This window comes from Apodemus sylvaticus, chromosome 6, assembly GCF_947179515.1.
Source record: "Apodemus sylvaticus chromosome 6, mApoSyl1.1, whole genome shotgun sequence".
NCBI classification, from domain to species: Eukaryota; Metazoa; Chordata; class Mammalia; order Rodentia; family Muridae; genus Apodemus; species Apodemus sylvaticus.
In genome coordinates, this window is record NC_067477.1 from 139,030,211 (window position 1) to 139,054,753 (window position 24,543).

Here is a 24,543-nt window from a genome sequence, read left to right on the forward strand (position 1 = left end):
TTGGCTTAATTTTCCTCAGTATTTGTTCCAATTTTCATATGTGATATTTTGATCACAGAAAAATAATTTGCCACCAAAATACCAACAAGCACAGGGATGTCCATTTTCCAGTGGATTATCTCATGCTTTAAGTCTTCTTCTGGTTTGCAAATAAAACTTAAAAATAATGTTTTATTCGTTCAATACAAAACTGAGCTTTCTAAGTAAGAGTAGATGATGTCTGTCTTTGGTATTCTCCAGTAAAGGTTTACATACATCAGATAATAAAAATGCAGTAATCATGACGAAAGAAAGCTATCAGGCACATGACATTGCATGTCTTCTGCATAAGAATTATGGGATTTATTTAAAAATTGGTACGATTATAATAGACTCTAATGAAAAGTTAGGTTTTTTCCCCTTTAGGTACATGTTACTATGTGTACTATGACATATACAAACATATATTAATGCCTATGCTTATACACATATATACATGATTCACATGCAATTCTGAAACAAAGTATTTAAAATGTAAGTATCTGTTGGCAAATGAGTACTAAATGGGTTTGGTCTTGTCATGTTCCTTGACATTTACTAATAACTTGATATTTATCATGCATTATTTTTATATTTTTAGTATCTTATTTCTAAAGTATAACTGACATACTGTTTCATTTTCTTTCTTTTTTTCTTTCTTTCTTTCTTTCTTTCTTTCTTTCTTTCTTTCTTTCTTTCTTTCTTTCTTTCTTTCTTAGTTTTCTGAAACTACAAGTATGACAAGATAATCTGATTTGCTTTATTCTGTTATAAAGTGAGTCAAAATTATGTTATTCAAATTTGTTTTCTTCAAGTCATTTTTAAAATTGTATTCTAGGTATACATGCAGTCTTGATAACATCTATAACCGAATATTTCAAACACTAGATTATACCATGTTCCCACTTTTGCTTTAATTCTTTTATTTGAAGGTTCCTAAGGATAAGTTAAATACTATGTCTTCCAGAGAGTTTGATGCAGGCAGAGAGTTTATTATTATTTTCTGCTTTTCATTCAGCCAACTTTCTTAGGTTACAGCAGAAAAACAGAGATGAACATAATCCCCAACCTTTTTATGGGAATGACATTTAGGAAACAAATTTTCCCTGGAGAGGAAAATTAGAAGTAAATTTTCTGAGACAAGTTGTGGTTAAAGCATTGAATTCTGAGTTTCTACTTATTCAGAACCAGTGAAACAGCCCTTCCTCCATTTTCTGACTTTCCACCTCTTCATTTTGTTACACAAAAAGGTACCTTTCTGGCTGATTCTTTTTTTTTTTCTTTCTTCAAAGTTTACACTTAGCAAAGTCCAATTCCTTAAGCAACTTTAAGGTGCAGTGGAAATAGTATATGTTCTGAGAAAACTTCCCTCTTAAGAGAATAAAGGCAAAAAATGAAAACAAGGGGTAACACTCTCTCTTGGAATTTCAAACATCTCAAAAGTTGGCTAAGAGGTAGATTTAAATCTCACCACAAAGACTGAAGTGTTTTGCACACAAGCCTGATACATTTTCGTGATTTTTAAAAATTTTTTACATTTTGTAATTAAATGTTTCAATACTTACAAATGTCCAATGACATAAAAACATAACCGAGTCTATTAAGAACTCTAAAATCTGTTATCTGTAAATTCAGGATAAAATTTCTTGCAAGATCTGGTATGCCTTGCCTTGATGCCTATGAAATATTTGCTTAAGGCACAAGCCATTTGATCATTTGGATTTTGGAGGTTCTCATAACAAAGAAAAATGTTAAATTACCTGACCGTCCATCACGCTGGAAATCCACGTGATACCATTCTCCATCATTGACTTTCTTTTGCAGGGCTTTGATTTTTATAGTACCTGATCCCATATCTAAGAGGAGGTACAAGTGGCCATCCAGCATTTCAATAGCAAAAAAGTCAACCTTAATCATCTGTGGGTGCTTGGCGTCCTTCTGATGTCTTGGCTTGCCGTGGCTAAACAAGATGAGGCCATTTGGCTCCGTTGTACGGAAATCAAATGATATTGAGCCTGTTTTCTTTGCATTCCACTTAGGCAAAGAAATGAAAGATTCCGGGGTCTCAAAAGTTATTGGGTCTAAAGTTGCCACGTTTTCACACTTAAAAGCCACCACACCATGGATCTTCATCTTAGGATCTCCTTGCTTGGCAAGTCGTGATAACTCCAGCCTTACATCATTATTTTTATATACAACCTGTGGGTAGAGAATAGCAATGAGAATCTAGATTTATATTTGAATATGTATAACTTTTCTGCGGCTCACAGAATTTTGAAGTAATTATGAAAAAACAAAAATAGTAATTGATTTTATTATATTTTTTCAAACAAATAAATTTCAGCTATCAATTCACTGAATAACAACCATTTGATTGTCTAGCCAAAATGGAAAGATATGTAAATCCACAAAATGATATAGAGACATCCATTATGTTTCTTTACCTTGTAAAATAATTATGAGAAATTGATGTGCTGAAATTCCCCACAATCCCCACTAAAATTATGATGCCAAAATCTGTCTTGCATCATCAGGCAATGTTAATAGCTGAATACTGTTGAGAGACATAGAACTATAACTTGTGAATAATCTTCACAGTCTATTCAATCGGAGGTCCTGGTACTTTATTTTTAATTTTTGCAAGGATTAGGTAAATTTCCTGTACTCTTGTTTTCCAAGGCACTTCATCTAAAGTGCCAAGGTGGCTCTTGTTGCCCAGGAGTAGTCATAGGGCTTTTAGGATATGAAATAACCCACAGGGAAAACTAATCAGCAAACTCTTAATATCATGCATTTGTTATTACATTAAATTAGCAAAACTCATAAGTATTTTCATATAAAGGTAAGAATCGTATCTTTTATTTACAAAATGCATTTGCTAGGTAATCACATTTATACACATAGCTTATCCCAACATAAAGACAAATTAGTTATTTATATAAAGATGAGTATAAATCCATCTATGGGGCTGAAATTTTCTTATAAATCAATATTGCCAGGTTCTAAATTCATTTATTCACAAATAATATGAACCAAACCAACAGAGTAGATATTTATTTCAAAGGCATGGCAAATTGACCAAAGATAAAGAGCTTCTTGATGTGACAAGTCAGTGACTAGCTGTCTTTGTCAGTGATTAAGACTTCAAGCTCCAGAATCAGCTTCTAGAGTTCAAATTCAGATGTGAGCATTACAAAACATATGATCTTTATAAACTGCAGTTTTCTCACTTCAAAGAGGTAACATACAACAGCATTCTTGTAGTGATTACATAAGAAAATGCACGTAAGAGAGAAAAATCTATATCAAGGCAAGGCAAGGTCAACTTCATTATAAGTCCTAAATAATAGCTATTATATCAGTCTGCATGAAACTAGATAGTTATCTCTTTATCATATCTGAAAAATTACTTCTACTGTTTTCTGTTAATTAGAAAAAAATAGAAAATGAAACCCATACACATAATTAGCTTTTATACTTGATTTTCATCAAATAAATAAATGACATTTTTTTCAATGTTGAGCCTGTGGCTTTAGATTTCTTTTATCTTCAGGATGGATTTCTATAAAGCTCTGGATATCCTTTATTCTTTGAATAAATATGTATAATGGCTAAATAAGCATCGACTGACAACAAAAGAAGAGAAAATGAATTAAAGCAATCACAAAGAGGAATTACACTAATTCTTAAGAATACTGTCTTGAAAGGAGGAAGCGCTATTACGCCTCAGGGAAGTTGATTTAGGGTCCTCTTTCTTTGGAGATCTTTAGCAGTAGAGAAAATGTTCTTTATGAGTGATTTTCAAAGCTCTCATCATGACTTTTGTGCTACTCAGCCTGTTAATTTTTCATCATTCCATGAGGATTTTATGTTAGTATTTGAAGATAATTTGGGCATTCATTAGGACTGAGCATTTTCTGATCTGCATGACTCAGATGCCTCCATTCATCAATAGTAATTTGTTAGTTGTAAACTCAAGCTGCTTTCACAAAAGTGGCCATTTCTGACATGAAGATGTTTGGCTATGAATAGCTGTCTTATCTCATGAATAGGACATTATGAATAGAAGAAAGTTGGAGGGTGTGCGATTAATGAAACTCTTAGCAGTGAATTTAGTTGCAATCTTATAGTTTTGTATATTTTAACAGTGGGAATATTTGGGAAGATAATGAGAAAAGGTAGAAAAATTTCCCTTGGATGTATTACTCGGAGTTAGCCATACCAACTACCCCCCACTGAGACAAAATAAATTCCCACCTTGATCTACATCTTTGTGTAAGCAAGGAACCTTGCTCATTCTTGCATATTACTAAATCAGTACCTAGCATATGTAGTCATTGCATGTTTTCTAAGAACTGAATCAAATCCTTTTTGTCACTTTGTCAAGCCATGTTCTCAGGTCATAGGCTTTATTAAAGTTCTATATTATAGTTTAGGCATGCAAGTAGAATATACAACCTCAAAAACAAAGTACTACAAATGTATTTTTCTAGAAAAATGTTTAACCATTTGTGGATAACCGGTTTGTTAATGAATTGGCCTATACACTGGAAAAGCTTATGTTCAAGTTCATTTTATAGGATATGAAGTACTTCTACAGTGAGTAATATCCATGTGAAAACTAGAGAAATGAAAATTTATTTTCTGAGCAGACACATATTGTTAATTTTTCCTGCCCATTTTTGTTCCCTGAAGGTCTCCTATGGAAAACAGAAAAGCAATCTGAGATGGATATACTTTTTACTGTCAGGCTACTACATTTCTTTTATCTGACATACATTCTATAATTAACCTATTTTCCAGTATTAGACTTACTCTTATAATGACCCAACTCTGGTTCAATTATTCTTATAAGTGGATTTAAGTATTCTAAACCTTCTTAGAATTCATGCATGAGCTATTTTTGCTTTTCTGAAAGAATATGGTACTTAATCATATGATTACCTTATGATTGCTCATGGGATTGAGTCTTATTTAAAAAGTAGAGTTCCAATTTTGAACCAATGCATTCATACACATATATGGAGATTACACACACACATATGTGTGTGTGTGCACGTGTGTGTGTATTCAATCTAATCATTTTGTGATACTAGTAAATATTCATTTATATTCATTTAGACCTAATTTTAGAATTTAAGAGCAAGGAGGTATGTTGGTATATTTTTAAATCATTTCATAATGCTTAATTTCATCTTCTTGCTCAGTTGGCACCTATGTGTCAAAGGGAAACAGAAAAGATATAGTTTTCAGACTTTGCATTTTGCTTGTCTTAATTTTTGTTTGTTTTGTATTTAATCTGCAATGTAATTTTCATGCATTATTACTACATTTCCCTTTCCTTTATATGTTAAGGATTTATAATGTCTATGCTTAAGATACAAGAATACAAAATAATTTGTAAGTGTAGACTTGCATTTGAGGTCGATAATACTGAATATCAATACCTGATCTTGATACTAATACTGAAAAATGTGTCCACAATGAAGAGTAAATGATTACAATTATGGAACATATAACTGACTGTTCATATATGTAATCTTATTTTAATTTACATAGTATTATCTCTTGCTTAGTGGCCTCTGTGTATCTTATGTTCCTATTTCCTAAAGAGATCAGGTCAAAAGGAAAGGCATTCCATGTGTGATTTGAGCCAGAAATGAAAGACACAAATTTTGTCTGTCCTTATGATGTTTTCTAGTTGTAGTTTGAGATACTATGTGTTTCCCTATTTTGAGGCAAATTTAAACACTAATCTATTATAAAAGAGGAAGTTTAGACCTCCTTAGAGTACACAGAGGTACCAAGTATTATGTTAAAGGCTTCTACAGAAGTAACTGAGAGGTACAGCTCTTCTGAGGAAGTCGGGGTATGTCAAAAACATTTACTACTCACATGAGTGCTTTTAAAAATAAGGATATGCTTCAGTTAAGAGATTTCTATGACGTTTTTGAATTAATTAACATCAACTAATGATGTCTTTCAAGAATAAACGCTGACAGTGTATAGGGTAGCAAAACTCTCCAAAAAGAGGAACTATGAAAGTGTCTAGGCATTGCACTGGATTGAGTCCACCCACAAAACACAAGTGGCTCCTTTTAAACCATCCAAGATTTTCTTCCCACACTTGAGAATGGTTATATGTGAAGGTGTTTCCTTTTAATTTTCTTCTATCTGGGATCACTCCATGAATCCTCTTGGCATAGCAGTGAATGTGTCTGAAACACAACCAGAAGGTAGTCCACAAGCAAGAATTAAAAGAGTCATTTCAAGCTACCAGGAACCTGATTGGTGTGGTCTAAGGAACATCTCAAGAAAGAAATTAAAATATATCAAAACTCATATCAATGCATTATTTTTTAAGTAATGTCCTAATGATATGTTCAGTTCATTCATATAAGCACTGTTAGGCATACACTAAAGTAAAATAGTTAAGAAAATGCAATTTTATTCACCCTCCTATACACATACCCAATCCAGTGGAAGACTGAAAGAGAACAGTTTATAGTTTGTTTTAAATATCTGTTCATGATATATATCAAGATTTTGTACAAGCAACATGCACTCAAATATAAGATTTCTATACTACTAAATATAAATTAAATTATACTAAATATATCAAAGTTGATATAACTGCTATGTGATATAAATTATAGTATGTGATATATCTCTCAAAAATATATTAGTAGCCAGGAATGTTTGTATATAGCATTTATTCCAGCACTTTGAAAGCTGAGGTAGTTGGATTTTGTACAAGCAACATGCACTCAAATATAAAATTTCTATACTACTAAATATAAATTAAATAATACTAAATATATCAAAGTTGATATAACTAAAATGTGATATAAATTATAGTATGTGATATATCTCTCAAAAATATATTAGTAGCCAGGAATGTTTGTATATAACATTTATTCCAGCACTTTGGAAGCTGAGGTAGATGGATCTCTAGGAGTTTGAGGGTAGAGTGGTTTACATAGTGAGTTCCTGTCCCAAAGGAAAATGATAAGTATATAATATAGATCAATGAATGCCGTACATATAACCAAATATACACACATGATATTTAAGAATTTTAAATCTAAAAATTCCTTGTTAAAACACTCAGGAAAGGCCTTGAACTCAAAGCAGAATTTTGCTTCTGTAAGGTTTGCACTACCCACACCAAGACAGATTATAATTAAAGGAGAAAAAAATAAAGAGAAGAGAAGAATAACTCACTTCCCTTATGACTGAGAGTAGAAAATTAAGTCAAGCATGGTGGTTTCTGCAATCCTAGCGCTCAGGAGGCAGAGGCAGGAAGATTATTCAAATCCATGCAGCCTTGGCTACACTGAATTTCAAGCCTGGCAGATTGGGTCTAATAACAAAGCAAAAGAAAGCAAGAGCAAAGGGAGGAATTTTAACATGTTTTCTACATTCTGACTACATGGGGATAAATAAACAAGATCACTCGTAACACTTTTCTTTAGGTATCATGGTCCTGACTTCTACCAAACATCATTTATTCTGAATCTCATGTCTTTAAAGTGGCAAGTGAACATTTCATTGACATTGAAAGGCCATGGGGCCAATGGAAATGTGAGACACAGACTTTATTATTGGTAAACTGTACCACCCACGGCTATACCACACATGCAGTTGTGTGCGGTGGAGGTGACGAAGGAACAAATAACTTTGAGAAAGAAAAGGCAAATGTACACCACTCCCATACAAAGTAATCCTATAGGATGCTAAGAAAATCACTTAACACCAGTGATATTAGGAAATATTATTAGGAAAGGGAACACAGGGAATTTCACAGATGATAGAGCTTATTTTAAGGGACGATGATTGGTATTTTTCCTGGAAGAGGATTTGGTGTTTTTAACACAAATTAGATCCTATTCAGAGGTAGATGGCAGACTAAATCTTTAACTAAATATGTCACTTTCTCCAAACAAAAATAACAAAGCTGCTTAGAAAAGATAAAAACATATTATAATAACATTTATCAACAAGAGTTCATGACATTTAAACTGATACCCAAATTTCATTATTCTCAATGTGAAAAGAAAAATCCACAGTAATTTAAGTACTGTAGAGAAACATTTTGTCTCAGATTTATTTGGACAGCCTAATGTGTCCTATTCATAAAAATGAAAATCATCAGTGCTTTGCCATTCCTACATACAATAACTAAAGCCATGTGGACAACTCTAGATGCAAGCTGATAAAGACAACTTGGAAATCAGACTGTCCTGTCCCCGGGGTAATAATTTTCTCTACTGCAGCCTTCAGTGCTATCCTCAGTGAGCAGCCGAAGAATCAACACCAATAAACTCTGGTGCCTGTTTTTCTCACAGCAATGATTTCACAATGACTTTAGGACATGAATTTCAGAAAATTGATCTCAAACTTCAGTAATGTTATGTTTGACATGGAGCTGCAAAGTAGTTCCCCAGTGATGCCATTTAGTTAGACACTGAAGGAGTTACCAAGAAATAACAAAATACAATGCCTACTGTTATTTTAACAGTTACAGATGAAGATAGGTTTAGCATTAATCTCTCATTAATCTACAGAAATAACACACTCTAGAATAGAGTTTCTGCTCCAAACCAGTGACTGCTGATCGAAGAGGAAAGGTCTGGTGACTTTATTCAAACACAGGATTAATCTGTCAGTCTCAGTGAGGGAAAGATAACCATAATCATTACTAACTTGGTAAGGAAACTCATCTTATCAGAAACCAGTATAATTACTTTGAGCTGAAAAAAGTAAGAATGAATGTCTTGTCTACATTAACCAATAAAAATTTGTTTAGCATTCTTACCCCTATGAGTTCAATGAAATTTCTTCTACTATACAATTTTACATTTTTCAAAGTCCTTAGGAAGTGGTCCTAAGTACAAATAAAAAATATATAAAGTAGTTTGTGTTTATATATTAACTAGTCATATATGTATCCAGTATGTATATAAAAATACATACATTATGAAATAAATTACTATTTAGCATAAAGTCTTTCTTTTCCCTGCTGCGATGTTACAGTGTGTGTTCCTTGTGAAATACCATGCTTCTGACATTAGAATGTACCATTTTCCTAGCATATTCCTCATTTGGTCATCCTAGTCTTATAAACTTCTTCCCAGGAATAGTTGATAAGCACAGTATTTTGATGTAAAATATGTCCCTTAGTTATAAGTACACACATGTGTTTGTGCATAAAGCCTTATTTCAAATAGATTTGAACTGTTTGAAATAAGCACTGAGAAGCTGGATTTGCTGCAAAGAACTGACACCTGATCTAGCCCACAAGGTAATCAAAGGCAGGCTAGAGGCTTAGCATCTGTGCCTTCCCTTGGGAGCGTTGCTGCCTCATCTCTTTGCCTCTGCCCATGGGCATAATTATCACGCAAGAGTGTTGGGCTAACCTGCCTCATCTTCCTTCAGGGCTTTAGGTACAGAGAGCACATTGTGTTAAACAGCAGTCATTCTGTGTTCTAGAAGCAGCAGAATCTTCACTGGGCACAAGAGCAGTCATCTAGGATGCTGAAGCTGGACCCTGGAGCAGAAAAACTTCTCTCCTGACAACTAGACTGATATTTCAAGAAATGACAGTGAGCAGACTTCTGAAAACTCACAGAGCTAACAAAATGATCAACAAGCCCACATCCAAGCAAGAAAAGCTCATGTCTTAATCCTCGAATACAGGCTTGGAGATCCCTAGGACCCTCGGTAAAGCTGTGGTATCCTATTTGTTATCTGACCATCATCAATCTCTTACAGTATCATATTGGAAAGGATGGTGAAACCAAGCCCATTAGGGCTGCTAGATTCTGGTCATTTGTCCTAAACACTTCTGTGACATAACTCCTGCTTAAGGTGAAAAATTCAAATTGATTTCTCCTATTCATGGTTACTTACTACAACCTACATACTTTTGAGTTTCTCTTTTTGCCATTGGATTTTAAAGATCACCACATAGGATATTTTCATACAAAAGATTCTATGACTGAGCATTCTATTTTGTCTCACTAAGCTTATTTTTCTTGGCTCAGGTCCATGTCACTTAGGTATTATTGATTTGTAATATATTCTGGTATATCTGCTAAGCCATTTACAATATACCTACACTTTTCTACAGTGTACATCCATGACAGCATATAGAGATTTATGCTTTCTCTGTGGACAAGGTAAATGTCTATAGTGGTATTTGTAACTATTCAAGTATCTTTGATCCTTACAACCTGCATATAGCAAATTATACATTAAAATTTATTTAAAGGGCTGTCTTTCATTTTAAGATTATAATGTAATTATATTTCTCCCTTCTCTTAAAGACATTTCTGATTTTTACTTATTTTTTCATATATTTGAGACAGTCTCACTTCATACTCTCCGTTGGTCTTGAACACAAAGTCTCCTTGCATCTGTTTCCTGAGTATCGGTGTTATGTTAGAGGCCTAAAACATTAAATACATTAGGTCATACAGGGATTTCTGAATAACACAAGGAAATCATATCTTGCTTAGAATTACATTCCTACTAGTAAACTCATTGATGAAGTTATAATTCATAAAAAGCATGTTTTGCATTTTAATGTATTAGGGCATCTGACCTCATTCTGGAAAAAACATTTTAGGAGTTGGGGGGCCAAATATATAAATATAGAAAGAAACAAGAAACACAGCCACAGAACAAATGCAGTTATAATCATGTTCATTCTATGCTAGCAATCACATGGTGGCTACAGCAGCATTATTCAGTAAGACCTCAGAAATTGGTGCCTGTGCATTTAGAGATGCTTGCAGGTGGGTGAAGTACTTATTTCCTTGAGTGGTATCTCATCAGGATGCAAGGTTGCTTACCCAGGCTACAAAACTAATTCAATTGACAGTAAGAAAGTTGTGCACAAAATATGATCTATCTAAGTATTGTCACTGAGGATCTGGTACAGCCTCTTATTTATGAATGTCCTTGCTATGGGGTGTTCTGTCTGGCTTTCATGGTATTTATCAGAACTAAAATATGGAAAACTCTACTAAACTTCCTGAAAACATGGACTCTGCTCATCTAAATTAATGGTTATCTAAACTGTCTAACCATTTCTTTCCAAGCCTTCTGCCTGTATTACTCGTTCAAACCTCCACCTGGGAACCACAAAGCATACAAAAGAAGCTGACATTTAAGACAGCCAACACTGCTGTTTGTAGCACCTGCGATGAAAATATATTGCAAATAAGATTTGCTCCTAGTGAGGGATGGGTGTTATATAAATCTATGATTTAATATCACCTTATAAATAAAATACAAGATGACAATTTTTAGAATGTGTGTGTGTGTGTGTGTGTGTGTGTGTGAATGCAGTCATTTTTACTTAACCAATTACACTCCTTAGTTGAGTACTAGATTCCCTTCAAAGCAGTTTTCTTCCTTCTAAAGGAGGAATTAGTTTTAAGTCTTGGTTCATAGTGTTAATAATACATATACAGACATGTAGAGCTAGTGCTTGACTTTGGGCACCAAGAAAAGTATTGTCATGATTGTCAACACTCTAGTCTTAAAAGACCAAAATAACAAAAGTTCTGTACTGGAACTACAGAAGTGCTTGGGAGCATTGGAGTACTGGCCACTCTTCTGAAGGACTCAGTTTTGAATGTCAGCACCTACAAGATGTCTCATGAACATCTGTAATCTAGACCCAGAGGTTCTAACTCCTCTTCAGGTGTCATCAGGCACATACAAAGCACACACATGCGTAAATGTTAAAATAAAAATAATTAGTGTGTAATGTCCTAAGTGTCTAAGAGATGTATTCTCTGTATTTATGTAAATAAATGACTGCTTTTATTAAACAAAAGTATGTCTCTGGTAAGTAATTAATCATGTTCAGATATGAATGTGCACATGAATCTTTCCCAAACTTCATTACTTTATTTACCTTTATTTTTTTATCTTGCTTTTTATGAAGGAGTAATTTTGTAAGATTCCATCGGCTAAACAAAAGTTTAAGAAATATTTGGGATGATCATTTTAAAATTATCAAAGCATTTTAAAGCCCAAATAGGCAGTCCCCGAAATCCCATTCAGTTAGTTGGTAGGCCCAAGTCTGATAAAGATACATGTTGCATTGAGCTTATGCTACAGTGAACTATGTGCCCCCTTTAGGTTTGTTGAAAACTTGAATATATATATAATTGTTTGGTTTTTCATTCCAAAATCCCTAAAAAGTATGGAGACCCCATGTTGGAAACTTTTTCAATTATGACTGTTAATTGCTAGGGCATTTCACTTTAATGCAATCCTTAATTACTTCCTTTGGAAGGTCCCCAGTGCTTCTGAAGTTAGATGGGGTATGCTGTTTGCCAGAGGATGCTTAGTTAACTGTTTACTTAATGAATGGGGTTTTGTGTGCAGCTGAATTTCTCATGGCACATGTTAGAAAATCCTTGGCAGCATTTAAATTGGAGAACTGAGAAACATATTGGCTCTGCGGAAGCGCAATCAGTTCCCAGGCAAGAGCAGAGCTTTTGCCAAGGAAAATTCACTAAACTAAAAACTACCAGCATCAAATGTGTGCACAATCCAGGGAACACCGAGTTTTGTGTCAGTATTAAATAAATGGATATTTCATCTATTATAGGCCACAAATGACAAAGGAGAAAAGACTCTATAAGTTTGAGAGAGAAGCAGGTATGGGAGCCTCATGATTGGTAGAAAGATGTGTGTTTTCCTGTTGTCGATAAAATGTAAGTGCTAGCTCCCAAGGGGAAAAAAATCAGTGTCTCATGTAGCTCCCCAAGTCTTTTTGTTTTAGTGAAGTGTTTATAAATCACTAAAAGATAGAATTTCTAAATATTTAATAAGAGAAGCCGTCATCAGATATTGTGAAATGACCATATAGACATTATTGAGTATCTTACACTGGATATATAGATGACTACATTGTCTCCAGTACTTTGGCCAGATTAATTTACTGTATTTATAAACTGTAGTTACTAAAGATGAGTTTACTATATGTCTGGAAAAGGATACCCTGTAACATGTTATATGAGCTCTGAAAAAAATTAAGTTCATTAGAAGATAATTGTTTCATTTGGTGATACTCTACAGTTAAGAGGGATCCAATATTTTAATCAAATATTAGTTTGAATAAACTTGTGAAAAATTATTGATTTTAAAAGTACAACAGAATCCTACTCTTCTTTCTTATGGAAACTATGTTCATTCTTACATGGAGGCAGCCTTGGGGTTCTCTTGTCCCAGAGTAATTCCCATAGCTCTTCCGTTCACTATGTTGCCCTCAGCCAGTTTTCCCCTCTTTCTCTGTAAGGGCTGTTTCCTTACCAGGACTACTGTTACTTTCTCCAGCTCAAAATGTACCTTGACTCACTATGAGCTCCTGTTTTCTTGGATAGTCAGTGGCTAGACTGTCCACAGCAGTCCTGTCTTTGGGGGACCATTTAATTTCTCCGAAATAACAAGGCTGTGATTATCCATTTGGAAATGCATACTGAGGGCTAGCCTGGTCACTGCTTAGGTGGCCAAGTGGATTAGTGTTCTCTAGTCCAACCCTACACTTGTCAATCTGTGCTGGCTTTGTGCTGAACACACTGTCAGCAAACAATCTGTTGGAGTTGGCCATGCATGTTTGCTTTGCCTTTCACTGCATCAATAACATCAAGCAGACAGTGTGAAAATGCACTATGAAATATAAACTTTAGCTGCTGTGTTGCCTGACATAATATTAGTGTGAGTCAATACAGCAAAATATCCAAATATCATGAACCTCCCATGTGTTCTAGGCTTGTTGGTTTACTATATAAATTTCTCTATCTCTCAAAAGTCTTATTTGGTAAAATTAAATATTTTATACAAATTACAGAGGTAGTAGAAGACCAAGCAAATTCAGGGCAGGGTTGAAGAGGGTCAAGAGTAAAGTGCTTGTGTGAAAAAATTATCAAGCATCCTGAAAATTAAGAAATCAAACCAGATACTATTTAAATGCAGTATTAAAAAATTGAATAAGAAATTTTCTATGATTATAAAAATATTAAGACTACATAAAAACAGATTTAGTATAACTGATTCTTTGTTTTTGTTGTCTTTCAATGTCATGGCACAGAATCACAATATACTCTTTCTAGTATTCATAAATCCAATCTGATATAGTAGTTAAAATGAGTGCCAATAACTGAAGTTTTATGGTGTCATTAGAAAATATCATTAAATTCACAATACACTGTTCATTATAATGGTCTAATAGTTATTAAGAAAACTACCTTTATCAAAAGGATAATTATGGCAAAAAGTGTTCAGTCAGACATGGCTCCGTGCACTTTATTAATTCCTCATGACAAACTGCTAAGACTTTATAACAAACTTCTCTTCCTGAGAAGCACAATTTTGTTTGTCTCTGTGTCTCTGTATGGGGTGATGTTGGTATTTTGGGTACACATGTATATATGTGCACATGTATAAACATTCATAAAGAGACCAGAGGTCAGTCTCGGATACCATACACACCATAGGTGCTATCTTTATTTTATTGACTAATTGTGTTGGGCCAGAATCTCTCACTGGCCTGGGACTCATGAAATAGACTGTTCTTATTAATTCTCTGAGCCTAGGAAGTCTTTTTCCCAATTCTGGAATTATAAACATGAGTCACTATGTCAGAACATTTTTTTAAGTATGATATTGGGATGAAACTCAAATCTTTGTGCTTGCAATGCAAGCCTTTTACCAAATGAGCTGGTTATCATGGTCTTAAGTGGATAGTACCTGTCTGTGGAACTGTGCTACACAGACACTGTGATAAAACTGAGTTCCTCATTTAATAGATGAGGAAATTGACCTAACAAAGTAAGAATAGGAGAATAAAATTTTAAATTCCAGAAGTGTCAATATATAGACCACATCACTGAAGCAAATGAAGCTCCTCAAAGATCAAGTAAGCCATCCATGTTCTGACTTCACTCTCCCAACCCCACAAGTCTTAATTCTCCACAATAGTGACTCAAGGAATAGGCAGGGACATTAACTTTCTCAGTCACTAGTCAAAACTCCATGGGTGAGCATGTGGGATATTGTACCTAGTGACTTAATACTTACTTTCCCTACTGAACCAAAACTGTAATCACACCAACTGCTACAAGGTAGTAAATCTCTGGTTCAGGACCATATGAAAATCAAACTTCAACAATTAGAGTTTACTTTCCTTCAAAATCTTAAGGAATCAATTAAGTTAACAGCTTTCAGTCTCAGGGAGGCTAATAAAATCAGCCTGGTAGAATACCTTCTGTAAGTATGTTGGTAGAATTTTTGGCAACAATCAGCCAGTGTGAAATATTATTAAAAATATAACCTTTAGCTCTTCATGCTAAATAGCACTATAATTATATGTTTAAAGCTAGAGCGTTATGATGGATCATAAACAAAAGTACAGACAACTCAAAGCAGTCTTGAGATCCTGTCTAACAGTTGAGTCTTCTCGACACCTGATGCTCCCACATCACGATGCTCATTCACAGACACATTTTGGATTGCTTTACTGAGGATGAGAACATAAAACTAAAAAAAATTTTTTTTCCAATGCATCTACTGTAGAATATCTACAGTTTTTATCTTGGGGACCTGTAATTATCTAGTATTAAGAAAGAGATAATGGACCTAAATAGGTGACTCTGTTACTAAGACTGCTGTCCAGAGGGCCTGGATTCCATTTCCAGCATTTGTGTTAGATGGCTCCCATTCATCCATAACTCCTGTTCCAGTGACATCCTATGGCCTCTGAAGTAACCTACACTAAGATGCACACAAATACTCACGAACGCTCATGTTCATGCCAGCACAAAACTAAAGAGAAAATAAATCTTTTAAAAGGTTAAAACGACTTTGCTTCTTTGGAAAATGTTTTGCAGAATAAGCCAAAAAGGTAGGATGTGGTTTGAAAGCAGAATATTGAGGAGGAAGGCATAAAGTCAAAATAATCAGGTAACTTAAAAAATGCAAGGCTTTGTGTCCCTATAAAATGGAGGGTGTTTCCATAGCACTTGTATCAAGCTTGATATTGTGAATGACATTAGATGAACTCAGAATGATTGTGTTATTCAGGAAATTATCTTACAAATATGATCCATTCACCAAACCAATCTTCACTTCCCATTTTATCACATTGTTTTGTTTTATGTATTTGAAAATGTTTTTACACTATCTTAGATGACTTAGGCAAGAGTCCTCACACTTAACTCACGATGCCAATCTCTGCTTCACTCGGTGGTTCAGCAACAGAAAGCAGCTCTGAGCTTTGCAAATGCACTGACATGACCAACCACATTTTAATTATTTGACTATAGTTTTGAGTCTTCCAGACTGAGGCAAAACAACCAAAACACTTGTAGCATGCAGCACACGTCTCCTTACATAACACTATTACTGAATGTCTATTTTAAGACAAATTTGCAAGTTGGAACACTTGACAATATTCAGAGTATCCTGAATCATGTTAAACAAAGACTGCTAGAGAGCACATAGACAGGCACTCTCTGTGGCCTCATTACCTTGTATTCAAGAGAGCTGTGTGCCTGAAGATCTAAAGTATGCTACTTAGATATAAATATTGCCTTGGAAATTCTGGATTAGACAATCATGAATTATAATACTTTTGTGAAATTATTAAGAACAACATGGCATACACTCTTTGATAACCAGGTCTAGTTTTAAAGCTCAAGCCAGGATGTCTACATTGGGCATAGGGTGGGAATAATTTTTTCAGAAGATTTCCAGAAGGTATGTTTCAAAGAATCAATATAACAATAAAATATCTCTGGAGGAGATTCTGGGTTGTCATTATACAATGCACTGACAATGGAGATGCTGTCACAAGCCAACACAGAGAAAAATAATCAGTCAGCATACAAAAAATATAAAGGGTTAAACTGGGCTTGGTGAATCCAGTGAAGAGAAAATAGTGGGTTCTCCAACCTTATGTACAGAAAACACAGCTCACATGCTTCATGGTCTCAAGTAGTAATTCTTTCAGTGGATTTTCATTTAGTATATTTCTTTCCTTCTTCCAGGGTGAACACAGATGAGAAACAAGTAATCATGCTCTTATGAGACTGAGATGATATTTTTATAGTCCACAATGAGACCAAGCACTAAAAATTATCTTTTTAAAAAGATTATGAATATATAAAAGGATTAATATATGATAAAATTTCAATGTAAGTTGGGAAGTCCATAAACACACATCACATTACAGAGGGGAAAAGAGCTTGGGCAACTCCAGGTGGCCCCTGTCATTAGCAAGGCAAAGCATCCAGATACTTGGAAGAGCTTAAAAGAACAAGGACATAATGGGGAAAGCTGGAGTCCCCCTAGCTGCCACTATGACGAAGCTTGGGTAAGAGGCAAATCAGAATGAGTGGAATAAGGAAATGCTCATTCTGTGTCACCATTTGTTGGAGATTCTAAAGGTGTTAATGGCAGAAGGGTTATTCCTAAGGAACTCTCAGATTCCAGATGGTTGCAAGACCTGAGGTATCTCTAGGTGGATCCACTGGAAGACAGAGACCTGGAGGTGTGAGTGAACCATATAGAAGTCTGAGACTTAATGCAACCTTAGAGCTTCTAAAGAGTGGATGCCCACAGTCATCATCCAAACCATTTCCTTACACCATATGCCATGTGCATTAAACCATGTGCCAACACCAAATTCAGTACTTAGGATGAAGTACAATATATGATAACATGACTCTTCTCAGTACATGGTCTCTGAGAGGCTATTTTATTTTGGAAAATAAGAATCTGTCATATCTTATCTGTCTCTTTCTGGATTAACAAACATACTTCGTAATGTATTCATTCATTAATATAGACTTGCTTAGGTCATGCCTTTTGTGAATAATCTCACTAATCTCCAAGTTGATCACAATAATATCCATCAGTGATTTACACCAGCAACAGTAAGCATTTTAGCTATTATCACCAATTAAATATAACCATTCTCCAATGAAAGTTCTGTATTGCCATTTTTAGGAAGTGTTCAAAACCTAGAAAAGTTTAACTAATTTCTTCAAAAGTCACATTGCTAATAAAAATAAAGCATTCCATCATATCACATTAAATCATGGCAAATCATTCCTAATGAATGAATATTCCTGACAAACCAACACATTGACAGGTCTATGGGTGGGGAGAAATTAATTTCTTATCCTAAGGATTATTAATATTTTCAGTAGACAGAACTTATAGGACACTAGAGGGAAGTTAAGAGAAGGTGAATTTTATTTTCTTATAAAAACCTCTGCCTTTAGTGTACTGATTTGTCCAAATAGCTCTACTTTGTCTTCTCTATTCAAGACAGCAATAGATTTATGTTCATCTAAGTATTGTAAATATTTCTATCTTTGTCTTAATAATATTGACTTTAGGACTATAAAATATATTTAAGAGCAAATTTAAAATAATGCCATGTCAAAAATTGTCAAAAAGAGTGAAGAACCAATGCCCCTCCTGCCTCTGTGTCAGAGGCAGGACAAAGTAAGCCAAATTCAATAATGAACAGGTGTAGTCTGTTTGCTTTTGAAGAGACCCCAGCCCTAAGTAGGCAGACAATGGGAAACAAACATTTGATTAGAATGACAGATACATGGTAGGCAGTATAAGGAGACTCTAATATTTAGCACATGTGTGTGCACATGAGTTTTAGAACAAGGACTTGGCTAGAAAATAAATCATCTTAATGTCTATAATAGTCGAAAATTTAAAATTAGCTTAAGAGAAACTAAACATTTATAATATTCATGGAGATGGTTTGGATATTTTAGAGACTCAGAATTAAAGATTATATTATCTTTGTTCTGTATTCCTAACAAGCAAACAAAAATGAAGAGGCTTCTCCCTGGCAGTAGAAGATTAAAGTGTGATACAGCTAGCTCCCTCCAAAGCTTAGGAAAGGTACAGGGCCAGAAAGGATGGAAAGAGCAGAGGAGGGACAAGTGCTGTGGAATACTATCTTATGAACATGACATTGCTTGCACATTCTCAAACTCTTAAGCAGCCATTCCTTGACACATAAGATCTGCACCAGATTGGACCTATCAATATCTCATCATTGTGAAGAACAAACACTTAGGAACTACAAAGATTAATGAGGGCAGTGCTATTTCCATATTTTGAAATTGTAAGTGCATTTTCAATTGTACTGCAATTTAACAACACACATCAAAGGCAGGTTTTCATTAGGCTAAGCATTAACACCCTGTCCCCCCATAAAAAACTCTTCCAACATTTCTTCCACATGCCTTCCACATGCCTTCTACATGAGTTTCACGGATTTAGCCAGAATACAGTATAAAAGGACAAATAAGAAAGATCATATGCTATATTCAAGGAAAGAGTCACTGTCATTAAGAATTTTATAGCAGTAGATGCCACTATAAATCTGATGGTTTGAGAATTGTGCTATTGAATAATTATATATAAATATATAATAATAAATATATAATCATATCACCATTTAAAATGTCTAGCATAATTGTCCTCTCAGAGGATCCACCCAGCATCTAGCTGAAGCACGTGCAGAGTCCCAGAGCCAAATATTAGATCAAGTTTAGGAGTGTTGAGGAAAAGTTAGGGAAAGGATTGAGGGAAACAGAGGGGAAAGGGGCTCCACAAGAAGACTGAGTTAATTAACCTGGTCCCTTGATGGCACCCAGAGATTGAAGCAACACACATGGGCTGGACCTACATCCCCTGCATATATGTAGCAGATGTGCAGCTAGGTCTTCATGCAGACCCTCCAATAACTGGGCTTTCTCTGACTGTTGCCTCTAGATCCTGTTCCCTTAACTGAGCTTCTTTTTCTGGCTTCAGTGGGAGAAGATGAGGCTAGTACTGAAATGACTTGAAATGCCAGGGGGTGACCTGGGACCCAGGGGGGACCTCCCCCTTTTCAGAGGAGCAACTTGAGCTCTGGGGATTGATCTGTGGATTTCTTATGCAAACATGCATGCACATGCACACGTGTGCACACACACACAGACCTACACTCACATTCAAACTCTTACACAAACACATATAATCCCACAAACAAAGACACACAGTCACAGATATATACAACATCAATGCTTGTACACTCATACTCACAGTCTCTCTCTCTCTCTCTCTCTCTCTCTCTCTCTCTCTCTCTCTCTCTCTCTCTCTCTCTCTCTCTCTCTCTCTCTCTCTGTATATGTTTATCTATCTCTTTGGCTTGTTGGAGTCATTTCTCATTTATGTTGTTATATATGTGATAACTCCAAGTTATCCTACAGGAAGACAACATTGCTAACAAAAAATAATGATTCATCTTTATGTTCTTCCCCACTTTCTGATAAATCAAATAAATATATTAAAGCCCTGTGTACATAAAATGGCAGTAAATAGATTCTGTTCTTGTGTTATATGAGTAAAGAAATAAAGTGGTAGGCATCTCACATTCATGTAAATTTGCACAATAATGTAAGAGGATGTCCTTAAAACTGCCAGAGATATTGGTTTTTGTCAAAATAAATGATGTGAGGAGAAATTTGGATATGCACTGAAAGCTTCAGTCTTCAAGGGTTTTCAATTTCCTCCAGTTTGCAAGTTTGGAAACTGAGTAGTTCAGCATATCTCTAATAAAAGCCATCTCCCAAGGTTCCTTTTCTATGCTGGCAAAATCAAATTAAATGGGAACTGAAGACATTAGTTATATGCATAATGGGAGTATCAAACTGTAACATCTCATTCTGATTCTCTAAGGTCTCCTAATTTCTACCTTAGAGAGGAATCCAAATATTAGCTTCACCAAAGATCATTCTGACAAATCTGAAGAGAAGTATGGATTACAAAAAAAAAAAAAAAGAATATCACATATTGGATTATCTCCCCATGCTGCCAGCATGTACATGAATTATACTACAGGTCTCTAAACTTTCACTCAACATTTGATGACAGGCAATAGAATTGCAATATTCCTGCTCGTCCTATAAGTTGTGATACCCTTGTCTTCACAGCTAGGCAAGCACTTGAATCAGGAGATCCATACACTTTGACTAGAGAGCTGAAGTGATGAGCCATTTGAGCCATGGACTGCTGTGCACACCACACTGCTGCCCTCCACAATGATGCATTGCACTAACATACTCTCAGTGTGCACTTGCTTGAATATATTAGAGCAATACATCACCGAAATGCTTAAGCTTATATGGTACACTGCTATGTGATATAGAAATAGGTGCATGAGGCTCATTTTAAAGACTTAATTTCTACTGTTTTGTATTAAATGATGTCTTATCACCTTTTTGGTGGTCTGGGAGGCATTTTTTATTGCATTATGTTATCTTTAAAAGTCAATACATTTTCCCATGTTGAAGGCATTCTGACAGCAGAGCACATCTTAAAAGGAATGAATGCTCAGAAATTGATCTTTCCACACAGATGACATAGACTGAATGAGGAATTCTATGTATTTAATAGCTAGAATCAGTGCTGAATTTAAGACCTCAACAAGAGACTTGCTTGTTTGTAGTATCTTTTCCAGGGTGTACCATATGGGCTAGAAATGGGCATTGGATCAGAACACACTAACCAGGTAGAGAAGCATGAAACATCCCAGAGGTGAAAGGCACTGTGTTTGTATTTAGTTTCCTTTTCTGATGCTTCATATTCTTTAATGATGGGATTGGATAGTGGTAGTAATATGTACCACAGAATTCCACATATCCCAAGTCATGGATCAAAGTATTAAGTAACTTCTAGAAAAATAGCAACACACAAGTTCTAGACATAGATATTCAACTTTTGTATTCTCATCATGTTATGTGTGGGTTGTCAAAATTTTGTTCATAGATGAACCTATCATGAAATCAGAACCCACATCTAATTTGGCCAGTATCTTTCCAAAGTTCACTGTTCTTGACACATAAAATGTGTTCAGCAAATATTTATCCAGTGAACTAACATGTTATTCATTTAGAGTGGATTCATTTCATCAGCAAATATTTTTTTTCTTATATATATATATATTTCTATATTCTTTGTTTACAATGCAAAAGCTTTCCCCTTTCCCAGTTCCCCCCTCCCCATAAGTCCCATAAGTCCTCTCTTCTCTCCATCCATTCTCCTATCTTCCCCCCTCCCTTTTCTCTCTCCTGGTACTCCCCTACAATGCTGGATCAAGCCTTTCCAGGATTAGGGCCCTCTTCTTCCTTCTTCTTGGGAATCATTTGATATGCTAATTGTATCTTCAGTATTCAGAGTTTCAGGGCTAATTAATATCCACTTATCAATGATTGCATTCCATGTGTATTCTTTTGTGATTGTGTTACTTCACTTATGATATTTTCCAGTTCCAACCATTTGCCTGAAAAATTCATGAATTCATTGTTTTTAATTGATCAGCAAATATTTTTAAGAAGCATGCACATCTTTAAATGTGACTGTGCATTCCCATAGAAAATATTTGCATCTAGTACAAATAAGAAATGACAATCTGTAGATACAGTAAATTATTTGATTATTACTGGTAATAGGAATAATGATATTGTTTAAACACAATTAACTGAAAAGTATCATTTTTTCACATGCAACTTTTCAGATTTCTTTTATTTTCTAAATAAATATACTCCCATATAGGATAAACTGTGTATAATCAGAAATTCACTGCTCTTCCCTTATCCTTGGAAGATAGATGTCCATACACATGAAGAGGCTTTAAAAATATCAACTGTTATACATACTCTGTTGTTCTCATATGTGTGTGTGAAGCTTAAATCATGAACCAAACTATAAGAGATTAACAAGAACTCATTTTGCAATGGAGTTATCATATCTACTTGCAATAATAAAAGTTCTATGAATATAGTATATCTTAAAATACATTATACGAATCAATTGTCTTCCAATGGTGTTATGAGATCTTAGGTCCATCATCAAATATAATGAAATTTTCCTGAACACAATCACTGTAACACAGAGACAACTGACCTGCTAGATTATACATACTGCATAGAGAATGACTAACAAAGAAGGAATAGTCTATTGTTGATATATATGGGATGACACATTGTATAATCATGCCACTCAGAGCTGTGTATAATTTTGAAGTTTCAAATCATTTGTTTATTTAATACTCTATATACCATTTTTGACCCTAGTTGACCACAGGTAGCTAAAACAATGGAAAGCATAGTCAGGTCAACTTCTCTCAATCAAAGACTTTATTAGCTATCTTTGGCAGTATATAGTCTGTTATTCATAATTTGAAAAATAGTAAATTATACATAGGTAGAGTTATTGTTTAGGCTTCTACTTGTCATTCCGTTTTCTATTCCCTTCTTTGTCATTGATGTTTAAAAGTTTTCTTGTCCTCTGTAATTATACTGTACAATATAGGTCTATATTTACCTTTGACTTTAAACTGCCTGTCTCTGTCTTTCCATCTGTCTCAATCTCTCTGTTTTAGCTCCTTTGTAAAAGATCAAGTGTGTTCGTTCATTTCTAGGTCTTCATTTCTATTCCATGTATCTTACTGTCTGTCTCTATACCAATACCATACAGTTTTTACCACTATTGCTCTGTAGTAGAGCTTAAGGTCAGGGATGGTGATTCTCCCAGAAGTTCTTTATTCTTAAGAATAATTCTCTTTATGTGCATGGAGCTTTTTAATTTATGGTTTTATAAAATTGGGAAAACAATTCCATTTCACTTTGTTTTGTTCAATATTCCTGGCTTCTAACATACATACAAAATGATTTCAAAAAGTCTGGGCATATTTCAGATATGTGTGTTTATGCATGTGTACCTGTGCCCATGCCTCTGTGAGTATGTCTCTCTGTGTGTGTATGTCTGTGTAATAAGGTAATCAATCACATTGTTATGTTCTATAGATAAACTTGTTAAAACATTGTTGAAATTGTTTTCCTTCTCCCCATGTTTTTCTATTATATTGTGCTCTTTACCAATCTTACATCCAATAGGGGGCTAATGTTATATTACAATCAGTCTGTTGGCAATAATGCAATTGTTGCTCTTTTTTTCAGATTTTCCTACTTTTAAATTCATTTGTAGATTTATAGTTGATTATAATTGTCTTTTAATTCTATATAGTTTATTATATATTATAATAAATCAAAAATAGTAGACTAGAGCTGGAGAGATGGCTCAACAGTTAAGAGCACTGACTGCTCTTCCAAAGGTCCTGAGTCCAATTCCCAGCAACATTATGGTGTCTCACAACCATTTGTAATGGGATCCAATGCTCTTTTCTGAAGACGGATAGTGTTTATTCATACACATAAAATAAATTTTAAAAAATGGTTAATTATTTAAATGAGAAAAAATAGTAGCCTACATTCATATTTTCAATACCGAGCTAACATGTCAAATTTTAATATCACAAACATTTACTAATAATATTGCTTTGCTTTGTAGTCACTATTCTAGTTCATCACAATGAGTTTTCATTTTTTCTTTCTGTTGCTAGGAATGTAATAGATTCACAGATGA

At 34.6% G+C, this 24,543-nt stretch overlaps 1 protein-coding gene across 27 annotated transcripts in view; it reads right to left on the reverse strand.

Moving 5' to 3' along the window:
• Nrxn1 (neurexin 1) overlaps positions 1-24,543 on the reverse strand; it is a 1,158,653-nt gene that overhangs the window by 652,878 nt on the left and 481,232 nt on the right. For all 27 annotated transcript variants that reach the window (XM_052186621.1, XM_052186620.1, XM_052186611.1 and 24 more), the window contains one exon: positions 1,779-2,217. In XM_052186621.1, coding sequence (XP_052042581.1) covers positions 1,779-2,217 — 439 coding nt within the window. The remainder of the gene's footprint in view (positions 1-1,778; positions 2,218-24,543) is intronic.